The 20,165-nt window shown below is 50.4% G+C and overlaps 1 protein-coding gene across 4 annotated transcripts in view; it reads left to right on the plus strand.

Moving 5' to 3' along the window:
- NF2 (NF2, moesin-ezrin-radixin like (MERLIN) tumor suppressor) overlaps nt 1–20,165 on the plus strand; it is a 46,244-nt gene that overhangs the window by 12,424 nt on the left and 13,655 nt on the right. For all 4 annotated transcript variants that reach the window (XM_036393065.2, XM_036393066.2, XM_036393067.2 and 1 more), the window contains exons 3-13: nt 502–624; nt 2,803–2,886; nt 7,240–7,308; nt 7,454–7,536; nt 8,153–8,228; nt 8,454–8,588; nt 11,054–11,128; nt 12,594–12,707; nt 15,652–15,774; nt 16,133–16,350; nt 16,971–17,076. In XM_036393065.2, the coding sequence (XP_036248958.1) occupies nt 502–624; nt 2,803–2,886; nt 7,240–7,308; nt 7,454–7,536; nt 8,153–8,228; nt 8,454–8,588; nt 11,054–11,128; nt 12,594–12,707; nt 15,652–15,774; nt 16,133–16,350; nt 16,971–17,076 (1,206 nt within the window). The remainder of the gene's footprint in view (nt 1–501; nt 625–2,802; nt 2,887–7,239; nt 7,309–7,453; nt 7,537–8,152; nt 8,229–8,453; nt 8,589–11,053; nt 11,129–12,593; nt 12,708–15,651; nt 15,775–16,132; nt 16,351–16,970; nt 17,077–20,165) is intronic.

The following is a 20,165-nucleotide window of genomic DNA, read 5'->3' on the forward strand; positions in this document are numbered from 1 at the left end:
TGAGGGGAGGGTTTTGGAGGTGTCAGGGGTGGCTTGTTCACATGCAAAGGATGTGACACTACAGCCAGATGGCCAGGGACACTGAGGTGTGTCACCTCTCAGGCTGAGGTTTTAAACCAGCATTCAGCTGGGCAGTAGCAGAGCAAGGTGGTAAGAAACACCAGTGAGATAAACTCAGTGCAGGAAAACAAGGAGAAGGTCGGGTGGTGGCGCAGCAGGATCCAGCATCTCTCTGCAAGTATCAGGAGAGGCAACGAGCACGTGGCAGATCAGGATCAACCTTCACTGTCTCATTTCTCATGCTGTTTGTTTCTGCCTTTTTTTGTTCCCTTGCATCATTAGGAGTGTCAGAAATGTTTGTTTTCTTTTTTTAACTACGGTGTTTGAACTATTTAGGTCTGTTCTAGATGTCTAAAAGTGTCTGACAGAATATGTGCTCATCTGAACAGAAGGGAGCTGGGTCTTGCCTTGAAGAAACCAAATGGCTTTTGTATCCCACAGGTCCTGGATCATGATGTTCCCACAGAAGAGCCCAAAACTTTTCACTTCCTGGCCAAATTTTATCCTGAGAATGCAGAGGAGGAATTGGTCCAGGAAATCACCCAGCACCTGTTTTTCCTGCAGGTAGGAGTCAATACCCTGCTATCCAACCTGAGGGAGAGGTAGCCAGGATGAGCAGAAGGTCCCAGGGTCAGAGAGTTGGTCAGCAGACTGTGCTCCACATCCTTATGTTCACACCTCTCCAAAGGGACTTGTCTTTAGCAACAGAATCTTCCTGAAATAGGTGAAGGATGGTTTTTGTGGAGGAAGCAGCTTGCCCAGACTGGCAGACCTCTGAACTGGCAGGTTGAGAATGATGAGGTGATCCATTATATCCATGGGGGGTGGCTCAGGGACATGATCTGTCAGCCAAGGGCTTGTGTCCCTCTGCAGGCTGTGGGATGAGCTGTGCTGAGGGGTGGCAGCTGCCTTTGGATGTGAGCAGTGTTGTGTGGAGCAGGGGAGCTGGATCCTGGAGAGCAGAGTGCAGCCAGCCTGTTCCCAGGCTGCACAGCAAAGTTCCCCTCCTCACCAAACAGCCTTCAGGTACCTGGAGCAAAGAACATCCCAGCAGCTCAGCTCTCTGATGGAAAAACAGCAGAGAAGGGGAAACCTCACAGTCTCACCTGCCCCAGGAACTCCTGCCCTGCAGTAAAGCATTTAGAAACTCTGGTGAACACATCTTACTTGGGTCTTTTTATTTAAATTATTCTACAAAACTTTGTGTCCTGAGAAATCAGTTCAGCTGATGATGTGGCAGTGCTGCATGGCTGGTAACAAGGAGCTGCTATCACAGAGCTCTCTTTCAGAGACATGATCAATTTTCTGCCACAAAATCCATTTTCTGACACATTCTTCCTCAGAAGAGTTGTGTCAAGCACGGTTACAGGGAACAGAGCCCTCCTAGTCGGACTCCTGGGTATTCACTGGGATGTTTCAGCTACTCTCTGGCTGTTAATTTGAAGATAAATTACAAAAAAAATTTTTAAAGTCACTCATTCTTAGGTTTTTTACACCAAAGTCAGGACAACCTGGATTTGGGAATACCTCTAGCCTGCAGGGTGTCCTGCCCTTTCCAAGTGAGCTCAGCAGCCTCTTGATATTCCTCAATCTTCCAAAGTCCATCTTTTTTCTCCAGAGCCAAAAGTGTTCTAAATGCAAAGTATTCCTGTTAATTTCCAAGCTCAGTCTCGTGCACTGGTGTCTCTGTAGGGTTATTTCTGAATGCCTCATTTGCCAGGAGCTTTATCCACGGTGAGGAAAAATGCTGTTGGCATCTTTGAGAAGGAAAATCAGAGAGGAAAAGCCATTCAAGCTGCATTTTCTAAATGCAGACCATGACTTTGCTGCTGGGATTTGTGTGCTGAGAGGAACCTGGGCTCCTGAATGCGTTTGGGAAACAGGAGCACATCTAAGCTTGTAAACTCTCCTGTTTTTTATCTTGATGCAGCAGAATATCTGCTGTGATTATGTTGTACCCAACTTTGAGGACTCAAAGCACGTTATAAATTCAAATTGATGTTCCTGCATCTCCAACAATCCATTTAAGCCTCCCAGGAAATCGTAGGCTTTTAAATTTTTTTTCCCCTCCTATCTTTAATCAGGAAAATTAAGTGTGCCAACCCAAAAACTATCAAACATGACAGGTTTAATTTTTGAATGCACAGGAGGGAGGGAAGTGAAGCTGTGGCCTCGGGGAGCTGCACGTTGGCTCTCCTGGGAGCGTGCAGGGCTCTGCCTGCTGCTGAAAGCTCTGCCACAGAGGTGACCTGCAGCTCTCTGTGCTGGGATCCAAGGAATTGGCCTCCAGCACAGGTGAGCACTGACTCACAATGAGGCCTGAATGTCCCAGAGCAAAGCTTGCAGTGCTCAGAGACTGCTCTTTTATTTAGCAGCGTGGCTGGATGTCCTATCAATCCGTAGCTCGTGCCTCAGAGGTTTTATCGCTGTGTTTACAAGCAAGGTTCTCCCCCTCCCCACACCCCTTGCCTTTAGCAACAGGATAAAGCTGCTGTCATTTTCCACATATAAATTTAGCTCTTCTCACCAACCTGTCTGAGGAAGGTGGTCTGTGAAAGCCTGAGCCCTTCCGAGCCGCCAGAGATTTCCTGGGTCTGGACTGTGATTAGTGTTAGGAAAATTGTTAACTCTGTGTGGTTGACAGCTCAAGTTAAAACAAACTGCAGCCATCTGCTGTGACAGTCATGCTCTGCTGTGCTCCACTAAACGTGTGCTATCTGTCCTTTGCTGCTCTGTGTGCAGGTGAAGAAGCAGATTTTGGATGAGAAAATCTTCTGTCCTCCTGAAGCCTCTGTCCTGCTGGCCTCTTATGCTGTCCAAGCCAAGGTAGGCAGCAAGGGATTCTCCAAGGGCCTGCTGGGCTGGTGTTGATCCAGGTGCTTTGTGCTGGAGCCACTTCCTGGGGAAAGGGAAGGCAGGGAAAGCTGTGAAAGCTTGGGAGGTGAGGGGGCTACACCAGCACTGCTGCCTTCTCCACATGGCTGGTTCCTGCCTACTTCCAGATATTGGATGGGTTTTTGATTTCTCTTTTCAGGACTCTTTAGCAAATGCTCAGCTCATGAGCTGCAGAGCCTGCTTGAGTGTGGCTTACTGCTGGAGCAGGTGAATTCCCTGAGCCTGAGTTGTTTTGGATCTCCTCCCTGCTTTTGCCAGTGTAGCCAGAGGCATGCCAGCCGTGGGACTTCCAGCTCCACTGCTCCCCCAGAATACTTATCTTGATAATGACTTTCCTTCAGTGCTAGAACTGTCACATCCATTTTATTGCACTGTGAAAGGGCTTTTCCTGGCTTCTCCCTTTATCTTGGGTTTGATCTTGGGTGTTTGGCCTCACCAGACAGAGGGAAAAGTCAGTGTTCATTGAGTTCCCCTTGTTTCTCTGCTGCATTCTGCTCTGGGCCCAAGGTGGGTGTGTTTTGCTGAGGATTTACTGCAGAGGACACTTTTTTCCAGTTTGGAGTGTGCAGCCTTGGACAGCTTGCCCAGGGCAGAGACTCCTGGGGTGGAGGGAGCAGCCCAGGGTTCAGTGGCAGGGACATTGTTGCACTCAGGGACATAATTTCCCCCCTTGTATGCACAACACGTGCTGCTGCTCAGTTAACAGCTCGGGGAGCTCAGCTCCAGTTTGGGTGTGCAAAGATCCTGTTTTGGGAGGGAGAGGAGCAACTGCAGCCTGAGCACAGCCCAGGCACGTTGTATCTGCATCTCCTGCTGGTTCTGACTCTGGGAGGGGTTTTGGGAGGGCTTGGCTCACAGGACCACAGGCAGGTGGCCGTGCCCTGGTTCTGGCAAGTCCAGCTGTCCTTGAGGAGCATGGCCATGGAGAGGTTTAGGAGGAGCAGCTCTGTGGGACCATCTTTGCTGGCAGTGCAGGGGAAGGGGTTTGGCCCTCTTGCCAGCAGAGAGGGCCTGATCCAGGTTGTTTTTTCCCTTTGGCCATGTAATTTTCTCATAAGCCTTCAGCTCACACTCTGAGTAGAGCCCTGGGTGCCATGTTCTTTGATGGGGTTAGAATTTACAAGAAATTGGTGTTTTCTCCTCATAATCAGAGTATTGATGAAACCATGTTTTGTTCAAGAGACTCATCAGCTGGGCAAAGAAAAGTTGCTTTTAGAAATGTTTCTGTTTGTGTGAAACATTCATCACTCTTATTAGAGTACATGAGTAAACACTTCTTGGCTTTCCTTCCATTGACCTGAGCTGAGGATATGTAGGGAATGACTTTTCTGGCTGCCAGAATGAATAAATGTTGGGTAAATATTGAGCTCTGTTACCTCATGGCCGGGACAGCTCCTTGGGTACAGGCTGTGACTTGGTGCAGGTCGGTTGTGCCCTCCCCTTTGTCCCCCTGGCACCTTGAATGTCCTGGGCCATTGGGAGGAGCTCACATGGAGCCACAGCAGTTCTGACCATGCTGAGATCAGGAGAAGGTGGAGCAGGGGTGACTTTTCTGCTTTTCACTAAGGGGCTTTTTCAGACATCCCTTTCCTTGCTGCCCCTCCAGCCTGGGATTCCCCTTCTGCTTTCACTCCCAGCAAAGGTGAAAGCTGAAGTTCCATAGGGAATTGGGAAGAAGGATGTTGCAGGTCATCTCCTTCCAGTTGAATAGGATAATGATGTCCTTCCTGGGCAAGAAAGCAGGCAGAGAGTGCAGTAATTTCACTAATAACGTGCTGATTTGCATGATTAGGGGCATAATAGCTTGCCACAGCAGCATGTGTGCATCCAGCAGCCACTTATTGACAGCCAGGTGCTGCTGGTCCATCCACCCCAACCTGAGACAGCAAAGGAAACAGGGGGGTCATAAAAATAACAGCTTATTTATTTCTCTCTCGTTGTGTTCATTTGGGGAATTACTATGTGCTTTCCTCTCCAGCCCTGTTCAAACCACCCACGTGGCTTTCAGAGGTTGGAGGTGGTTCAGGTTTTAAATAGCTGGGAAAGACGTGGGATCAACTGAAAAAAAATGGGAACATCCAGGAGGTTCTTCTATTTTTTGCCCCTTAAATGCAGGTCGCTGCTGTGCTGCAGCTCTCTCAGCACTTCAGATCTTGTAGCACAGCAAACAGCTCTTTGATTATTATTGTTTTTCCCCCAAACAAGCAATGCTTGGTGTTAATTTGTAGCTGAGCGTGCCTGTGTTTATCCAACAGTCTAAGCCGGGCGTATGGATGTGGTTAAGGCAATTCCATGCCCAATCATGAATATTAATCATACAGTTCAATTAACAAGAGCTGAAATTCCATGACAGTTTGAAAGTAATGGTTTAATTGAAAAGGCCTTTAGAAAGTACATTTGCAAAATCATTTGAGCCAACAAATTCTGCAATACTTAAGCCATTTGTTGATTTTTGACTTGTGAATAATTAATGTTCTCATCCAGACTCCCCTCTCAGTACAAATATTCCTCTGGGACACGGCAGTATTTTTTAGCACATGAAAAGTCACATAATCCATACTTAGTCTTAGACTTCTGCAGAAGATCACAACAGAAAATAATCATGTTAATCCTATTTACTATTATTTTCATCACCTAAAAATGATTTACTTGCTGCCTGTCCAAAGTTGTTGGAGTTGCTTCCTTCACCAGTGCCACGTTTTTAGTGCTGCTTCCTTTGGAGGGAGGCTCGGGGGCCGTGTACCTGCAGAGTGCTGCATCCTGAGGAGCTCCAAGACCTTGGAAGGCAGAGAGTTGCCCCCACTCTTGGATGAAATCCGGGCTGGTTTTGTTCTATTAATTGAAGTCTGAGTCAGTGTTGGTTGTTGTTACATGCTCCCTTTGCATCTGCATTGGCTCCAAATCAATATTTGTGTCTTTAATCCCCACGTGTTGTCTCCCAAGCGCAGAGGTGGGATGTGTGTAGACTTTTGATGCTGAGCTCTGGTTTTGGTGCACGGTGAAGGTCCTGGCACAAAAAGGAGGCTGAGAGGAAAAGCCTCCTGACTTGTTGTATGACCACCAGGTGCCTCTTGGTCGTGTGTTTAAAAATTGTCAGCATTTTGCACTTCCTGAGTGAAGGTTGCTCAGAAGAGCAGGAAGGGAAGGGCTGCCCCACTTGCAAAATGAGTGGCTTAAACAAACGACGCTGTGCTCGTGCAGTCGGGCACTGTCACCTCTATCACTGCAGAAGTCCTGGTTGCCAGGTGAAGGAAGTGTGGAAGTCACAGCACTCCGTGTACGTGCCTCACATGCTTTGTTCCTCTCCCCCTGAATTTGCTGGGCTGTTGGAGGAGCCGTTTTGCAGCGTTTTTCCTGCCCTCTGAGGCCGTGCAGGAGGTAAATTCATTTTCACATGCACCACAGGGACACGCGGCTCTTCAATCTGTTAATAAGCAGTTTTCTTTCTCAGTCACTTTATATGCTGCTCAAAGAGATGTAAATCTAAACAAATACCAGTAATTAGTGGATGTGCTTAACAAATCTGAATTGGATTCCATGACCCAGTTGAGCAACAGACCCTCTGACAGAAGAGCCACCACCTGCCTGAGAGGAATCTGTCAAACTCCTCTAATTTTTTTGATATTTATTCATTCGGGTGCTGAGCAGCAACAGAGGAACTGCCATCTGCCTAACCTGGATCACTGCTATCTCTCAGTTTTTGGGGACAGGTCTTTCTCCATGTCTTATTTCCTTGTTCCATTACCTGTGGAACTGCAAGGACCTCTCAGCTATAGTCTTGCCCTGCACTGGGGGAAATGTTAATTAGGGCATGATAATGAGAATAGAATAGAGAACCATCATCTAGTCCAGCTGGACTGATGGAGGACATCAACTGGTGATGGTCATTAGCTGAAGTTGTGGCAATTGGTGGAGTCACCATCCCTGGAAGTGTTCAAAAACTGAGCAGATGTGGCTCTTGGGGACCTTAGGGGTGTTCAGTCACAGGCTGCACTTGATCTTGGAGACCTTTTCCAAACTTAATGATTCTGTGATGGTGGGAAGTTTTGTTCTTCTCCCAGCTCTGCTGCATGAGTAGAAGGAAGTTCTTTGTCTCTATTAGCAATGAAATGATGAAGAAACCCAGGTTATTCCCCTTAGAGAGCAGCAGGCTCTGTGCTCATGGGGTGAAGGGGTGAGCAGGCCGTGTTTGCCGTCTCTCAGGGCTGGCTGTGAGGGGGTGAAGAGTTTGACTTGCCCTTCTTGTTAACGTGGGGTGGGTGTGGTGTCTGTGCTTCTCCCCAGTACGGTGACTACGATCCCAACGTGCACAAGAGAGGCTTCCTGGCACAGGAGGAGTTGCTTCCCAAGCGGGTAAGGAGCTCTGCAGCATTGGGGAGTCGGTGTCCAGGCTGTCCTGAGGCTGGATGTGCTGCTGGCACCTGTCTTGGTGTTTCTGGCTTTCTTGCTGAGCCAGGAGCAGCACTGTGACCTGGTGTCTGTCTCCCACCTATGCCAGGTAATAAACCTGTACCAGATGACTCCAGAGATGTGGGAGGAAAGGATAACAGCCTGGTACGCAGAGCACCGGGGCAGAGCGAGGTGAGCTTGTGCTGCTGGCTGGGACAGGGCCAGTCCCCTCCCCTGGAGAGTCACCAGGGTTTGGGAAGCTTGGGCAGGTGCTGGATGAGCTCTGCCAGCAGGTTAATCCTGGCACATCTCTGCAGCAGCCTTGGGAAGAGCTCAAAGCTTTTGTTGATGGCTCTGCTTGTGCCTTGCTGTCCCCTGGTCATTGTCGGGGACTTCAAGAGAATGTAGGAATGATGCAAAGTAAGGACTCACCTGCATCAGGGATCTGGGAGAAGAAATAGGAATTCAAACCCTATGGCTGCCTCAGGTGGCAAAATGCTCCTTTTGGGGGATAAATGTAAAGCCATGGATCTGAAACAGTGGCATCCCAGCCAGGGATTTCCTGTTTACGCTGAAGGGATTGGGAGGTTAACAAAGCCAGGCTTGGAGTGCTGCATCTCAGCAGCCACTCAGATGCTGGCGACTGCAGAGTGAGATTTGCTCTTGGACTCTATTGATCCTGCCAGCAAAGACAGGATTGACCTGTGTGATAGAGACAGTCCAAGCTTTAAAGCCTGGTGAGTGCTTAGGATCAGCAGGAGCAGCCATGTCCCTCTCTGATCCTCCCAACACTGTTCCTGCCTGACAGAGATGAAGCTGAAATGGAGTATCTGAAGATAGCCCAGGACCTGGAAATGTACGGCGTGAACTACTTCGCCATCAGGGTGAGTTGGGTGGGCTGGGGGTCCTGTTTTCCTGCCAGGGTAATCTCCATGTCCTGGAGAGCCAGGAGAGCTGGGAGGTGACATTTGGGGACCCCACCTGTGCTGAGGGGAGGCAGCAGCTCCTGGTACACAGTGCTGGGTCAGTGCTCGGGGCTGGCTGAGGAGGGAACAGTGGTTCACGTCTGACCCTCCCAGTGATTTCTGCTCTTTCCTTTCCTCCTGCAGAATAAAAAGGGCACAGAGCTGCTCCTTGGAGTTGATGCCTTGGGTCTTCACATTTATGACCCAGACAACAGGTTGACCCCTAAAATCTCCTTCCCGTGGAATGAGATCCGGAATATCTCCTACAGTGATAAAGAGGTATGGATGTGTCCCACCTCCTCCCTGAGAGCAGTAAGAACACAACTGGGATTTAAAATTATTTCTTTTGGCTTCTCTGTCTGCTGTGCTTGCTCTCACCAGCTTAGCTAAGGGCAGCTCAACTCCTCCAGTTGAAACCTTAATCCAAGCCTTCCTGAAATTGTGCAGGAGTGGGCGTGCAAGGGGTCACTGGGGAGCTGGTTCTCTTCTTTGGTATCAAACCTTCTATGTAATAATCTCTTCAAAAACCCAAAATTGCTGTTGATGTTCTTAGCCCAAATACCAGAGTTCAGAAGTTAAAATCTCTTCTTTACTGCATATATTACAGTATTTATTACTGTGGATGTATTCTGTATTATGGAATACAGGGAGATGTATTCCTGGGGAGAAGAGCTCTTGCCATCTCATTACATCATCTTGGGTTTCAGGCTGCGGGGCTTGGCACAGCAGCTGGAATCTTTTTAGGAAGTTGAGCAATTTAAGCCTGCTGTTAGATAGTTATTTATTAAATCCAGAGTCTAAATATGAGTCTTTGGGATTGTTGGCCCCCAAACCTAATTGAGAACAGAAGTGCAATTGGCTGAGGAGGGGGGACTAAGCAGCTCCATTTTAAGTCTGAGAGAGCTGCTCAAAGAAACCGGCTGCCTTCATGGTAAGGAAGAGAATTAACTTCTTAATTAAAAATGGTTTTCTAATCTAAACATGATATTGATCAGGGGAGCAGCTAAAGGTTTCTCATCAGCTGCGTTTATTGCGTGTCTTGTGAAGTTTCATAAGCAGTAAATCCGTGCTGGAATTGTCTCCACTTGCTTTTACTTCTTAAAGAGCTTCAGGACTCTGCAGAAAGCCCAGCACTGAGTGACATCCAAAGCTTCCCTGCCTGTCACAGTGCATGGGGAGCTCCCCAGAATGCAGGGACTGACCCCTGCATAAGCAGCCTTGCCACAGGGCTGTGTCAGAGCTCTCTCCAGGGGCAGCATGGATCCCTTCCATCAGCTCAATCATCTCTGTCATCAGGTGCCCACCAGCAGGCCTGACCTGATGCAAACAGGGCCAATAGCTGGGAACAGCAGCTCTGCTGACACCACACTGGGGGTTATCCCTCCTAACAAAGATTGACTGTTCACACAGAGCTGAAACTCCTCTCCCAGCACATTCCTGCTGCTGCTCTCAGTGACTGCTGGGGGCCCTGCTGGAGCTCAAATCCAGGGACGTTCATGCACGTCTGCTTTTGTGAAAGTCTTAAAAGATTGGCTCTTAAACTGCCAGAGCAAGGCAGTGCCAGGACAGGACCCTTTGCAGGCAGGGCCGTGTATTGACAGATCTCCCACTCTAATGGACACACTCTGTCTGCTCCAGCTCCTCAGCCCGTTATTTCTGTAGTGTGTGGGGGAGTGATGGAATATGTGCATGTCTCCTAAAAAATGCCATCTTGCAGAGCACTCCATCTCTTCAAGTACCCTTTTGATAGTGCAGAGGCTTCTCTCCATCCAAGGGCTGCATTACCAAAGCCCTTGAGGGATTTGTGCCACCACTGGGCTCTCTGTGGGAGAGCTGTGGAGAGGGTGAAGCCAGGCCATGGGTACAGCTGGTTGGTACATGGACTGTAAATACAACTTAGAGCCAGGGAATAACAGATTGAATTGTGGGGAAATCTTAGGACATCCTGTTTGAATTTTGGGGAAATCTGAGTTCTGGAGAAGAAAATGCATGGAAAATTCTTCTGGGGAGCTCTTGTGAGTGGAAGTGTCAGTGGGAAGGGCAGCAGCTCCTTGCTGTGTTCCTGATGCAGCTCTCCTGCCCTTTTAACTCCCTGACAGGAGAGTGCAGCCAGCTGGGAGTCGGACTCTTCTCCCAGGTAACAAGTGACAGGATGAGATGAGACAGCCTCGAGTTGTGCCAGGGAAGGTTTAAGATGGATATTAGGGAAAATTCCTTCATTAAAGGGCTGTCAAACCCTGGCCCAGACTGCTGAGGAAAGTGTTCAGAACACCTGTGGACAGGGTTTGAGGGTGAACATGGTGCTGTTGGGTTGACACTTGAATTTTAGGATCTTGGAGGGCTTTTCCAACTTTATTGATTCTGTGGTGCTGAGCTGGTTCTTCCTGCCTTTGGAAGCATCCTGAGTTCCTGCTGTGGTTTCTGTGTTCCCTGCAGCTCCCAGCAGAGCAGCACCTTGCCTGGGGAGGTGCTGAGCTGAACCCCCACCCCTGCAGGGTTCTCTCAGAGGACACCAGCTCCTGTGGCCCCCATGTTTTCCTGGCAGGAGGAACAGTTGTCTCCTTGGCTGCTTCTGATGCGAGTCCTCTTGCCTGGCTCAGAGCCACGGGGACGGCTCTGAGCCGTGTGTCTGACCCTGCTGACCTGCTCTGAGCCAGAGCTTTCAGGAAGAATTTTATAGCTGCCTTTTTATTAAATGCACCACTCTCTGATAACTCTCTCCCTCTTTATTTTTTCCTTTTCAGTTTACGATTAAGCCATTGGACAAAAAGATTGATGTTTTTAAATTCAATTCATCAAAGCTGCGTGTGAATAAACTGGTGAGTGCACAGACAGACTTTTTTTACTGCCTGCAGCAGTGGGTTCTGCAGAGAGTGGGACACAACGAGCTTTTGGGGCTTTTCCTTTGAGAGGGAGCTGCTGCTGTGTGGTTGTGGTGGGGTGTAGCAGTTTCTGCTCGCTGAAGAAGGGAAGGGAGAGACTCAAGCTGCTCCACAGAACCTCTCCTCCTCCCTGGTTTTTGTGTTCCCTTTTGGAGCCCATGGCTTTCAGCTGACCTAAATAGTGGAAGCACTTAGTAAATACAACTCCCAGCTTTGCTCAGTTCCTCTTTGTTCCCATGTGGATCTTTCCCATTCTGCCCTGTTAGCTTTCCCTGTTTTGGGAGGCACCTTTACCAGAGTCCTGGCTTTTCCCCCTCTGAGGACTCTCCTTGGACAAGGATGGGCTGCATTGAGCTGTCCATGCTGGAGACCAGCTTTAGCTGATGTTCTGGATTTGGATCTGTTGTTAGGTCACACAGGTACCTTTGCTGTCCTGTTGTTGGCTGTGCTTTGTATTCCATAGGAAATGGCGCTTCCTCATTCCCTGCATCATCAGGTTCATAGTGCTGAAATCTTCAGAGAAGTCATTTGTGACTTGGGTTGTGGCTGCCCCGTCCCTGAAAGTGTTCCAGGCCAGATTGGATGGGGCTTGGAGCAACCTGGGCTAGTGGAATGTGTCCCTGCCCATGGCAGGGGGTGGCACTGCATGATCTTAAAGGTCTTTTCCAACTCCAGCCATTCCATGATTCTTGTGATTTTATGAAATGGAAGAAGAGCATGTAAATCAGTCCTTTAGAAAAGAATCCAAATTTAGAACTCTGCTTTTATTGCTAAAAAAATCTTTTCACTCCTCTGTGTGCCCACCTTGTGCTAACCCTCCTCTAGCACTGCCACCTCCCTGGTCCTCACCAGAGAGAGAACCACAGTGGGGCTCAAATCCCTTCAGCAAAGGCATCAGGAGATGCCCAAGCAAGTTTTTGATAAGCCTTCTGTTTGTCCAAATGGAAAGTGGTTTTCCTTTTTTGTTTTCTTTTCATTTATTTTTTAATCTCAGTGCCTTAAACGTACACTGGGGAGAAGGTGCAAGTTCATCTTGAGCCTAAAGAAAGAGGGCAGTGAGAACCAGGGAACCAGGCAGAGCTGTAGAAATTTTTATTTCATTATTTGGCCTCTTGCCTTTTTAGAGTGGGTGTGAAACAACACCCGTGCTGTGCTGGAGGCACAGAAAATTGGTGTCTGCAAAGAGCTGCTGTACCCAGGAGCTGGTGTTTGGTGTGGGACCTGGCTCCCTGCCCCTCCTACAGCTGTGAGAGCTCACAGGGTTGGAGCTCAGTGGGTGGAAGCACTAACAAGCACCAAATCAAAGCAATTCTAGTGGTTTTGTGTGTCAAGAATACAAACCACCTCATTGCCATCACGTGTACAGCTGTGTCTCTCTGCTCTTCACCCCTGACTGCAACAGATTCTTCAGCTGTGCATTGGGAACCACGACCTCTTCATGAGGAGGAGGAAGGCAGACTCGTTGGAGGTGCAGCAGATGAAGGCACAGGCCAGGGAGGAGAAGGCCAGGAAGCAGGTGAGCCACATGTCCCATAACCAGTGAGCCAAAATCAGAAATGCATGTGGGCTTGGGAAGGACAGGCTCTGGAATGGCTTCAGAGCAGCTTTGAGGGAAGGTCCAGCTGAACATTTTCTAGTAGCCTGCTCCTAGCTCTCCAGTCATCTCAGCTTGGCTCTGCAGGTTGATGGCAGCCTGAGTCCAGCCCCCAATTTGGGAACAAACCTGAGAGGAGGGAGGGAAGAGCTGCCCTGGGTGTCTACAAGTGCATGGCAGGCCGTGTGTTGGGACAGTTGATTAATCAGGGGCTGTGAGGGGGAGCTGTGCTCTGCTGTAGCTCTTTGGCTCATTTCTAATTGCAGGGTGATGGAATGCACAGGCTGTGCAGCCTGGAATGCTAATTCCACACTGGCCTCTCTCCGTGCCACGGGTCAGCCCGGGCGCCCGGCACGGCGCGGCGGAGGCAGCGGCGTGGAGCCCACGAGCAGAGATCAGCAAATTGAATTGTATGAATCATTGTTTGCTGCTCGTAGACCTTTTCTACTCACTGAAACCCACACAGCTAATCTGAGCACTGGTGCTTGGAATATAAATGGCCCTTTGGCAGGGAAGCCACTAGAGAGAAGGAGAAGCCATTGCAATCACTGCACCCAGCAGGGGCTTGTGCTCATGGGTCTGGGTGTAACTGGGTTTGAGCGTGGCCACAGAGGTGCTTGTGTGGGGTGGAGGTGCTCAGCTGGCCTGGAAATGGGACATGGCTTGTCCTTCAGGCACCTCTCTCAATCCTTGTGTGGTGCTGAGGGTGCTCAGCTGGGCTGAAGGTAGGACATGGCTTGTCCTTCAGGCACCTCTTGGTGTTTTTGTAGTGCTGAGGTGCTCAGCTGGGCTCAAGGTAGGACATGGCTTGTCCTTCAAGGCACCTCTTGGTGTTTTTGTAGTGCTGAGATGCTCAGCTGGGCTGAAGGTAGGACATGGCTTGTTCTTCAGGCACCTCTTGGTGTTTGTGTGGTGCTGAGGTGCTCAGCCAGCCTGGAAATGGGATGTGTCTTGTCCTTCATGTACCTCCCAAGGTGCTCGTGTGGTGCTGAGGTGCTTAGTTGGGCTGGAGGTGGGATGTGACTTGTCCTTCAGGCACCTCCTGAGGCAGTTTTCCTTCATGTAGCTTGTGGAGTGCCAGGAGAGCTCCAGTGGGGAAGAGGGACTTTGTGCTTCCCGCAGGGATTCCTCTGGTCAGTAAGGAGGTGGCACTGTAGAACCATTGAGGTTGGAAAAGCACTCTGAGGCCTCCAACCATCAACCCTTCACCACTGTGTTCCCCAAGCCATGTCCTTAGTGGAGCAGAAGGTCCTTGGAAGGAGCAGTGTGGTGTCCAAGTGCTGACAGCCTCAGGGATGGGTGCTCAGGCATTGGAGTGGGCTGCCCAGGGAAGTGGTGAAGTCACCATCCATGGAGGAGTTCAGAAGTGCATGTGGCACTCAAAGGATATGGTTTTGTGGAGTACACAGTGGTGCTGGGATAATGGTTAGGCTTGGGCTTAGAGGGCTTTTCCAACCTTAACAATTCCATGAATCTTGAAGTTTTGCAATGTGTGAGTGTTTGATGTGTTTGGATAACACCACACCCAAGATCCTGTGCTTGTTTGGCTGCTGGAAGAGGTGAGGGCTCTGGGAGGGAGCAGCAGCTTATGGCTCCATGTGAGCTCCCAAATCCAGAGCACTTGGGCTCCATGGGAGAGGTCAGGCTCCGGTGTGGGCTGTCTGCCCTGCTCCCTACTCTCTCCCCAGCATCCACAGTCATTTACTGGTTTCAAACAGTCCTTTTAGATCAGGAATTCTTGTTAATGGGAGTCCTGAGCGGGATGCAGATCATAATGATAATTAATGAGGGGAACCTTTAATGGAAGGAAGCAGAACGGTTGGAACAGTGGGCGTCCCGCTTTCAGAGCACAGCTGGTGTCCAAGGAGTAGAGAAATGTGGCTTGTCTCACTTCCTTCCCTTATTAAACCCAGCAGGTCTCCTGTCCTGGCTGCAGCGTGGATATTTATAATGCCCCATCCCTGTGGGACTGGAGGAATTAAACTCAGTGTGTTAATTAGTCCAATGGCTCCCTTGGGCTCTTGGCTAGTGAAGAGGCAGTCCCTGGGCACAACAACTCTCCCAGCATCTTCTGGGAAGAGCTGGCAGGTCCTGATGGCTTGGATCTTCTCCTCCTGGAGAAGCATTGCTGTACCCTGCAAACAGGGAGGGTTTGTTTTATCCAGGAATTGCCAGAGGTGGTTGCACTCTGTGTGACCTCCCTCTGAACAAATGGAAGTGAAGGTTCCAGGATGCTGGCTTAGATATCTGATCAAAAGGAGCAGCTATCCTTGTCCTTCAGCCTCCTGCCATGTGCTTCAGTGTTTGGGAGATGCCCTCAGACTGTCCTTAAGCTCATCCCTGCTGTAAGAAACTCCAGAGAGTTAAGCTAGAGATCTTGAGACCTGCTTGTCCTGGTCTGGCCCGTGACTGAGCCTAGGAGGGCACTGTCTGGGGACATTGTCACCTGCAGGCAGCTCCTGTGGCCATGCTGTGAGTGACAGCCCGAGCAGAGGATGGGAATTGTCTCAGGACTGGCACTTACCAAGGGAGCATCAAACAGGCTGCCCAGGGCAGTGGTGGAATCACCATCCCTGAAAGGGTTAAAAGAACATATGGATGTGGCACTTGGGGACATGGCTTAGGGGTGGCCTTGGCTGTGCTGGGAGAACAGCTGGACTTGATGATCTTGGAGATGTTTTCCAACCTAAATGATCCCATGATTCTGTTCTTTGGTCAGGTCACCCCAGTCCAGGGGACATTCCCATTGTCACTAAGCAGAGAGGAGGCAGCAGTGCTCTGGCCTCACCTGTGACTCTTTCTCCTCCATGGAAAGCCTTCCTCATGTGTGTTTTTCTCCTCACTTTCCCCAATCACTTTTTCCCAGATGGAACGACAGTGCCTGGCACGAGAGAAGCAAATGAGAGAAGAGGCTGAGAGGACCAGGGATGAGCTGGAGAGGAGGCTGATGCAGCTGAAGGAGGAGGCAACCATGGCCAACGAGGCTCTGGTAGGTCCCTGGGAGGCCGTTTCCCGAGCACTGCAGCTGCTCCTCACTCTTTCCACTGCAGAAGCATTTTTGGAAGTGCTCTATGACTGCTCTAAGACTGCTCCCAAACTGCTGCCAGTGGCCAGTGAGCAGCAGGCTGGATGGAGCTATTCCATCCTGCTGGGCTGCTTGGGAGGAGCACAAAGAGGATGATTTGGGACAGAGCCTGGGCACATCCCAGCCTTGGCGGCTTTCACAGAAGGGAGGGATTCTATGGAGCGTGTCGGAGGCAGCAGCTCGGGGCCCTGCTCCAGGGGCTGTGGGCACATTTGGGGAGACATTGGCTGTGCTTAATGGCTTCGTGTCCTGGAATTGTCAGATGAGGTCGGAGGAGACGGCGGATCTGCTGGCGGAGAAGGCGCAGATCACAGAGGAGGAGGCCAAGCTCCTGGCTCAGAAGGCGGCCGAGGCCGAGCAGGAGATGCAGCGCATCAAGGCCACGGCCATCCGCACCGAGGAGGAGAAGAGGCTGATGGAGCAGAAGGTGCTGGAGGCAGAGATGTTGGCACTGAAAATGGCCGAGGAGTCAGAGAGGAGGTCAGAGGGTACAACCTTGCAGCTGCTTCTGCTTTGCTTCCCACTCCCTTCAAGTTATCCCTCTGAGTTATCCTCCCTCAGCTTCCCACGTGTGTCCAACAGCAAATGACTCTTTGGCCCAGATGGTTTCCCTCTCCAAAAGCCAGCTCTGCTTTTGGGAGCTTTTTGGAACCCTCCCCTGCATTCCCCAAAGTATTCAACAATGTTAATAACACTTGGGAGTTGTTCTTCCTCTGGATGCTAGATCTACATTCCCTTTTTTCTCTCCTTACTCTTCTACTTATCTCTCAGTTGCTCAGTTCTCCTTTCCAGCCATGAGTTCTGTTCCAGGTTAGCCCTGAACAGAGACTTTGCTCTTTGTTAAAACTGGTGTTTCCATCCTCCTGATACCCAAGCCCAGGTCCCACAGTGAATGTGGCAGTGAGCAAGTAAAAGATCAGCCTTGTTTCCTTCCAGCTGATTACTCCTCTCCATGTGAGAGCCTGCTGGGTGTCAGCCCTTCTGCTCGGATGAACTCAGCCCTTCTCTGTCTCTTCTTGCCTATTCCACACTGTGATCCTGCTTCTCCATCCTCTCATTCCTGCAGTCTGACATTTGCTGTTTGCTGTTGGTCCTTGCAGGGCAAAGGAGGCTGATCAGCTCAAGCAGGACCTGCAGGAGGCTCGCGAGTCAGAGCGCAGAGCGAAGCAGAAGCTCCTGGAGATCACCAGCAAGTCTTCCTACACAGTAAGAGAGATCTGTGTTGTAATTCCCAGTTCCTGCCCTCCTGTGTAGCCTGGAGGAGCCTCCTTCTCCATCCCAATCATGGAGGGGGCTGAACTGTCTCTTTGCTGCTCAGAAATCCTGAGCAGTGCTTGCCCTTTTCATCCCTGCATCTCATCCAGCAGAACTTCACTATGCTCTTTTTTTTTTTCCACCCACCTCTTGCTACGAGAGCAAAGGAGCTGCTGGTGAAATTAAAGCAGCAAATTTTAAACCAATTTAGCAGCCGTGTCAGAGCCACTTTGCCAGCACGTGTGGAGTGCACCAGCTTAGCCATAACCTTTAAAATAGGGTTAAATATACCCTTATTCTTGTTAGGTGAGATAAACACTGTTCAGAACCTGTGAATTCATTCTTTGGGCATAAACTGGACCTTCATATTCTGGGAAAAAACTTACTTGAAGGGAGATTATTCCATAATTGTCCATTAAGAGGATTTCACACCTTCCTCTGAAGCATCTGGTCCCCATTCCTGCTGGGCACTGAAAGCCAGACTGGATGACCAATGCTCTGACTTGTCTGGCAGTTCTTTTCCTCTGCTTCCCTAATTGTGCCTGCAAACCCCATCAGGTGCCTCCAGCCCTGCAGCTCATACCTGTTCCTTCCTGGCCTGGGGGAAGGGGAGGAGCATCAGGAATAGGCTTGGCGTGGGAGTTATGGACAGGCCAGCACTGTGGTTTGAATTTGTACCTGTAGGCTCCTTCCCCCTTTGTCTGGAAAGTTTATAGGAGCAGATTGGAGAGGGGTTGAGATGGAGCAACGTTGCATCCCAATTCCCTGGAGTTCTGCAAGAATATTTGGAAGCTGTTAAAAATAACAGTGATGGAAAATAATCAGGTGCTCTCAGCTCTGGGACACTCAGTCAAGTGAGTGCTGGATAAAGCCCAGCTTTGGAGTGCTCCTTCTTTTACAAGTCACTGGAATTCTGGGATGCCCCAGCTCCTTAATTCTGGCTTTGACTTGTGCACAGGGAGACACTTGTCCTCATTGAACAGTGTGGGATTTGGGCAGCTCTTGCACACCCTGTTCCCTCATGTTGCCATGTCCATCCTTAGTGAAACCAGCAGAGCCCCAGCTCAAAGCCCTTGTGCTGAAATCCCTGCACAGGGCAGCAGCTGGGTGGCTCTGCTCTCTGTTCCTGTGGAATTAGAGCCTCATTAGGGGAATGTTGTGGGATTGCATGGAGCTCAGCTCCACCCCTCCAGCTGCATCTGCCTGGAGGCAGAGCTGCTGCTTCCAGACACACGGGGCTGTGTCCTCTGCCTTCCCTAAAGAGCCCTGGCCTTCCAGACATGCTGCCAGTGCCTGCTGGGAAGGGAAATGCTTTTTTCCTCCCCATTTTGGTGGCAGGGTCCCTTCATGCAGCTGCTGCTCCTCCTGCCCCTCTCCCAGCCCTGGGATGAGGGGTGAGGGCTGTGCTGCACACACTCCCTGGCTGCTGTTTTCAAGGTCAGGAGGAGGCTGGTGTGCCCAGCATGTCCATATCCAGGTGAAAACACCTTGCTGGGTTCTTCCATCCTCTGTTACCTGTTACCCTGGATTGCCAGTACATGGAAGGACCCTGTTGTGAAAGCTGTTTTTGGGAGACTTGAGCTCCTCAGCTCCGATGAACGGTGCAGGATTCCAACTTTTCCCTTCCTGAATGGGTGTGTAACATTGGGCTTGTTCTTCTCCATGGTCCCAGAGTTGTGCTGTCGTCCTCTGACACTGGGAACTGAGCAGGACTTCACAAGAGCAAGAGAGGAAGGAGGGAGTGGATGGATGTAGAATCATTTAGGTTGGAAAAAACCATTCAGAGATGGAGTCCAATCCCTGACCTAACTCTTTGCTGCAGAAAAGGCTAAAGAAACAGTTAAATATATATATATTTCAACTTTCCAATCTCCAGTCTTGGTTCTTTAAAGCTTATTTCAGTGTCTTTTTAGTCCTTGAAGCCCAAGCTGCTTTTATGATGTCACTGGTAGGTGATGCATGAGAAGTGAGATGTGGATGTGAGTCTCAGGCCGTCAGGGCTCGGAGAACGACTCATTCCTTACGGACTTGGCTGCAAATCTTTGCTTCCCTCAGTGCCCTTCAGGTGCCAGCTAAAGGCAACCACCTCCTCTCTGATCCTGTGGGAGCTGGAAGTGGCTGCTTTGAGCTTGCCCGAAATAAAAGCAGTGGCAGCACCAGGAGGAGCTTTGCCTGCAGGGGAACCCTCCTGGCCTGCTCTGTGCTCCCTCTGGATCCTCCCTGTCTCTGTATTCCAGAGGGATCCAAGGGATGCTGCTGCCGCCGTGCTGCTTTCCTATTAACGGCAGGAAGCTGCTGGAGTGCAGGAACAGGGCTCTGCACTTTGTTCCAGGTCAGGGAACACATATGGAAAAAGCTCCCTGTCCCTTTTATCACCCCTATGGCCCTGGATTAGAAATAGCAGCACCTGCTGAGAGAGCTGCCCAGGATTGTTGCTAATGGCAGGGGATCTGCAACAGGAATTCTGTCCCTCTGCACCTGCACAGCTGCCTCCAGATCTGGGGTCCCAGCACAGGAGGGCCCTGGAGCTGCTGGAGCCAGTCCAGAGGAGGGCACAGAGATGCTCCAAGGGCTGGGACCAGGCTGGGAGAGCTGGGGGTGCTCACCTGGAGAGGAGAAGGCTCCAGGGACACCTCAGAGCCCCTTGCAGGGCCTGAAGGGGCTCCAGGAGAGCTGCAGAGGGACTAGGAACAAGGGATGGAGGGACAGGACCCAGGGAATGGCTCCCACTGCCAGAGGGCAGGGATGGATGGGATATTGGGAATGAGGAATTGTTCCCTGGCAGGGTGGGCAGGCCCTGGCACAGGTGCCCAGAGCAGCTGGGGCTGCCCCTGGATCCCTGGCAGTGCCCAAGGCCAGGCTGGACATTGGGGCTGGGAGCAGCCTGGGACAGTGGGAGGTGTCCCTGCCATGGCAGGTCTGTGAGCTTTAAGGTCCCTTCCCACCCAAACCATTCCATGATTCTGTTAAATGCTTTGTTCCAGATACCAGTCCTGTGCCTTTGAGAGCCCTGAACCTGCTCACTCTTTGCTTTTTCCATA

This window comes from Molothrus ater, chromosome 18 (assembly GCF_012460135.2).
Source record: "Molothrus ater isolate BHLD 08-10-18 breed brown headed cowbird chromosome 18, BPBGC_Mater_1.1, whole genome shotgun sequence".
In the NCBI taxonomy this organism is placed as follows: domain Eukaryota; kingdom Metazoa; phylum Chordata; class Aves; order Passeriformes; family Icteridae; genus Molothrus; species Molothrus ater.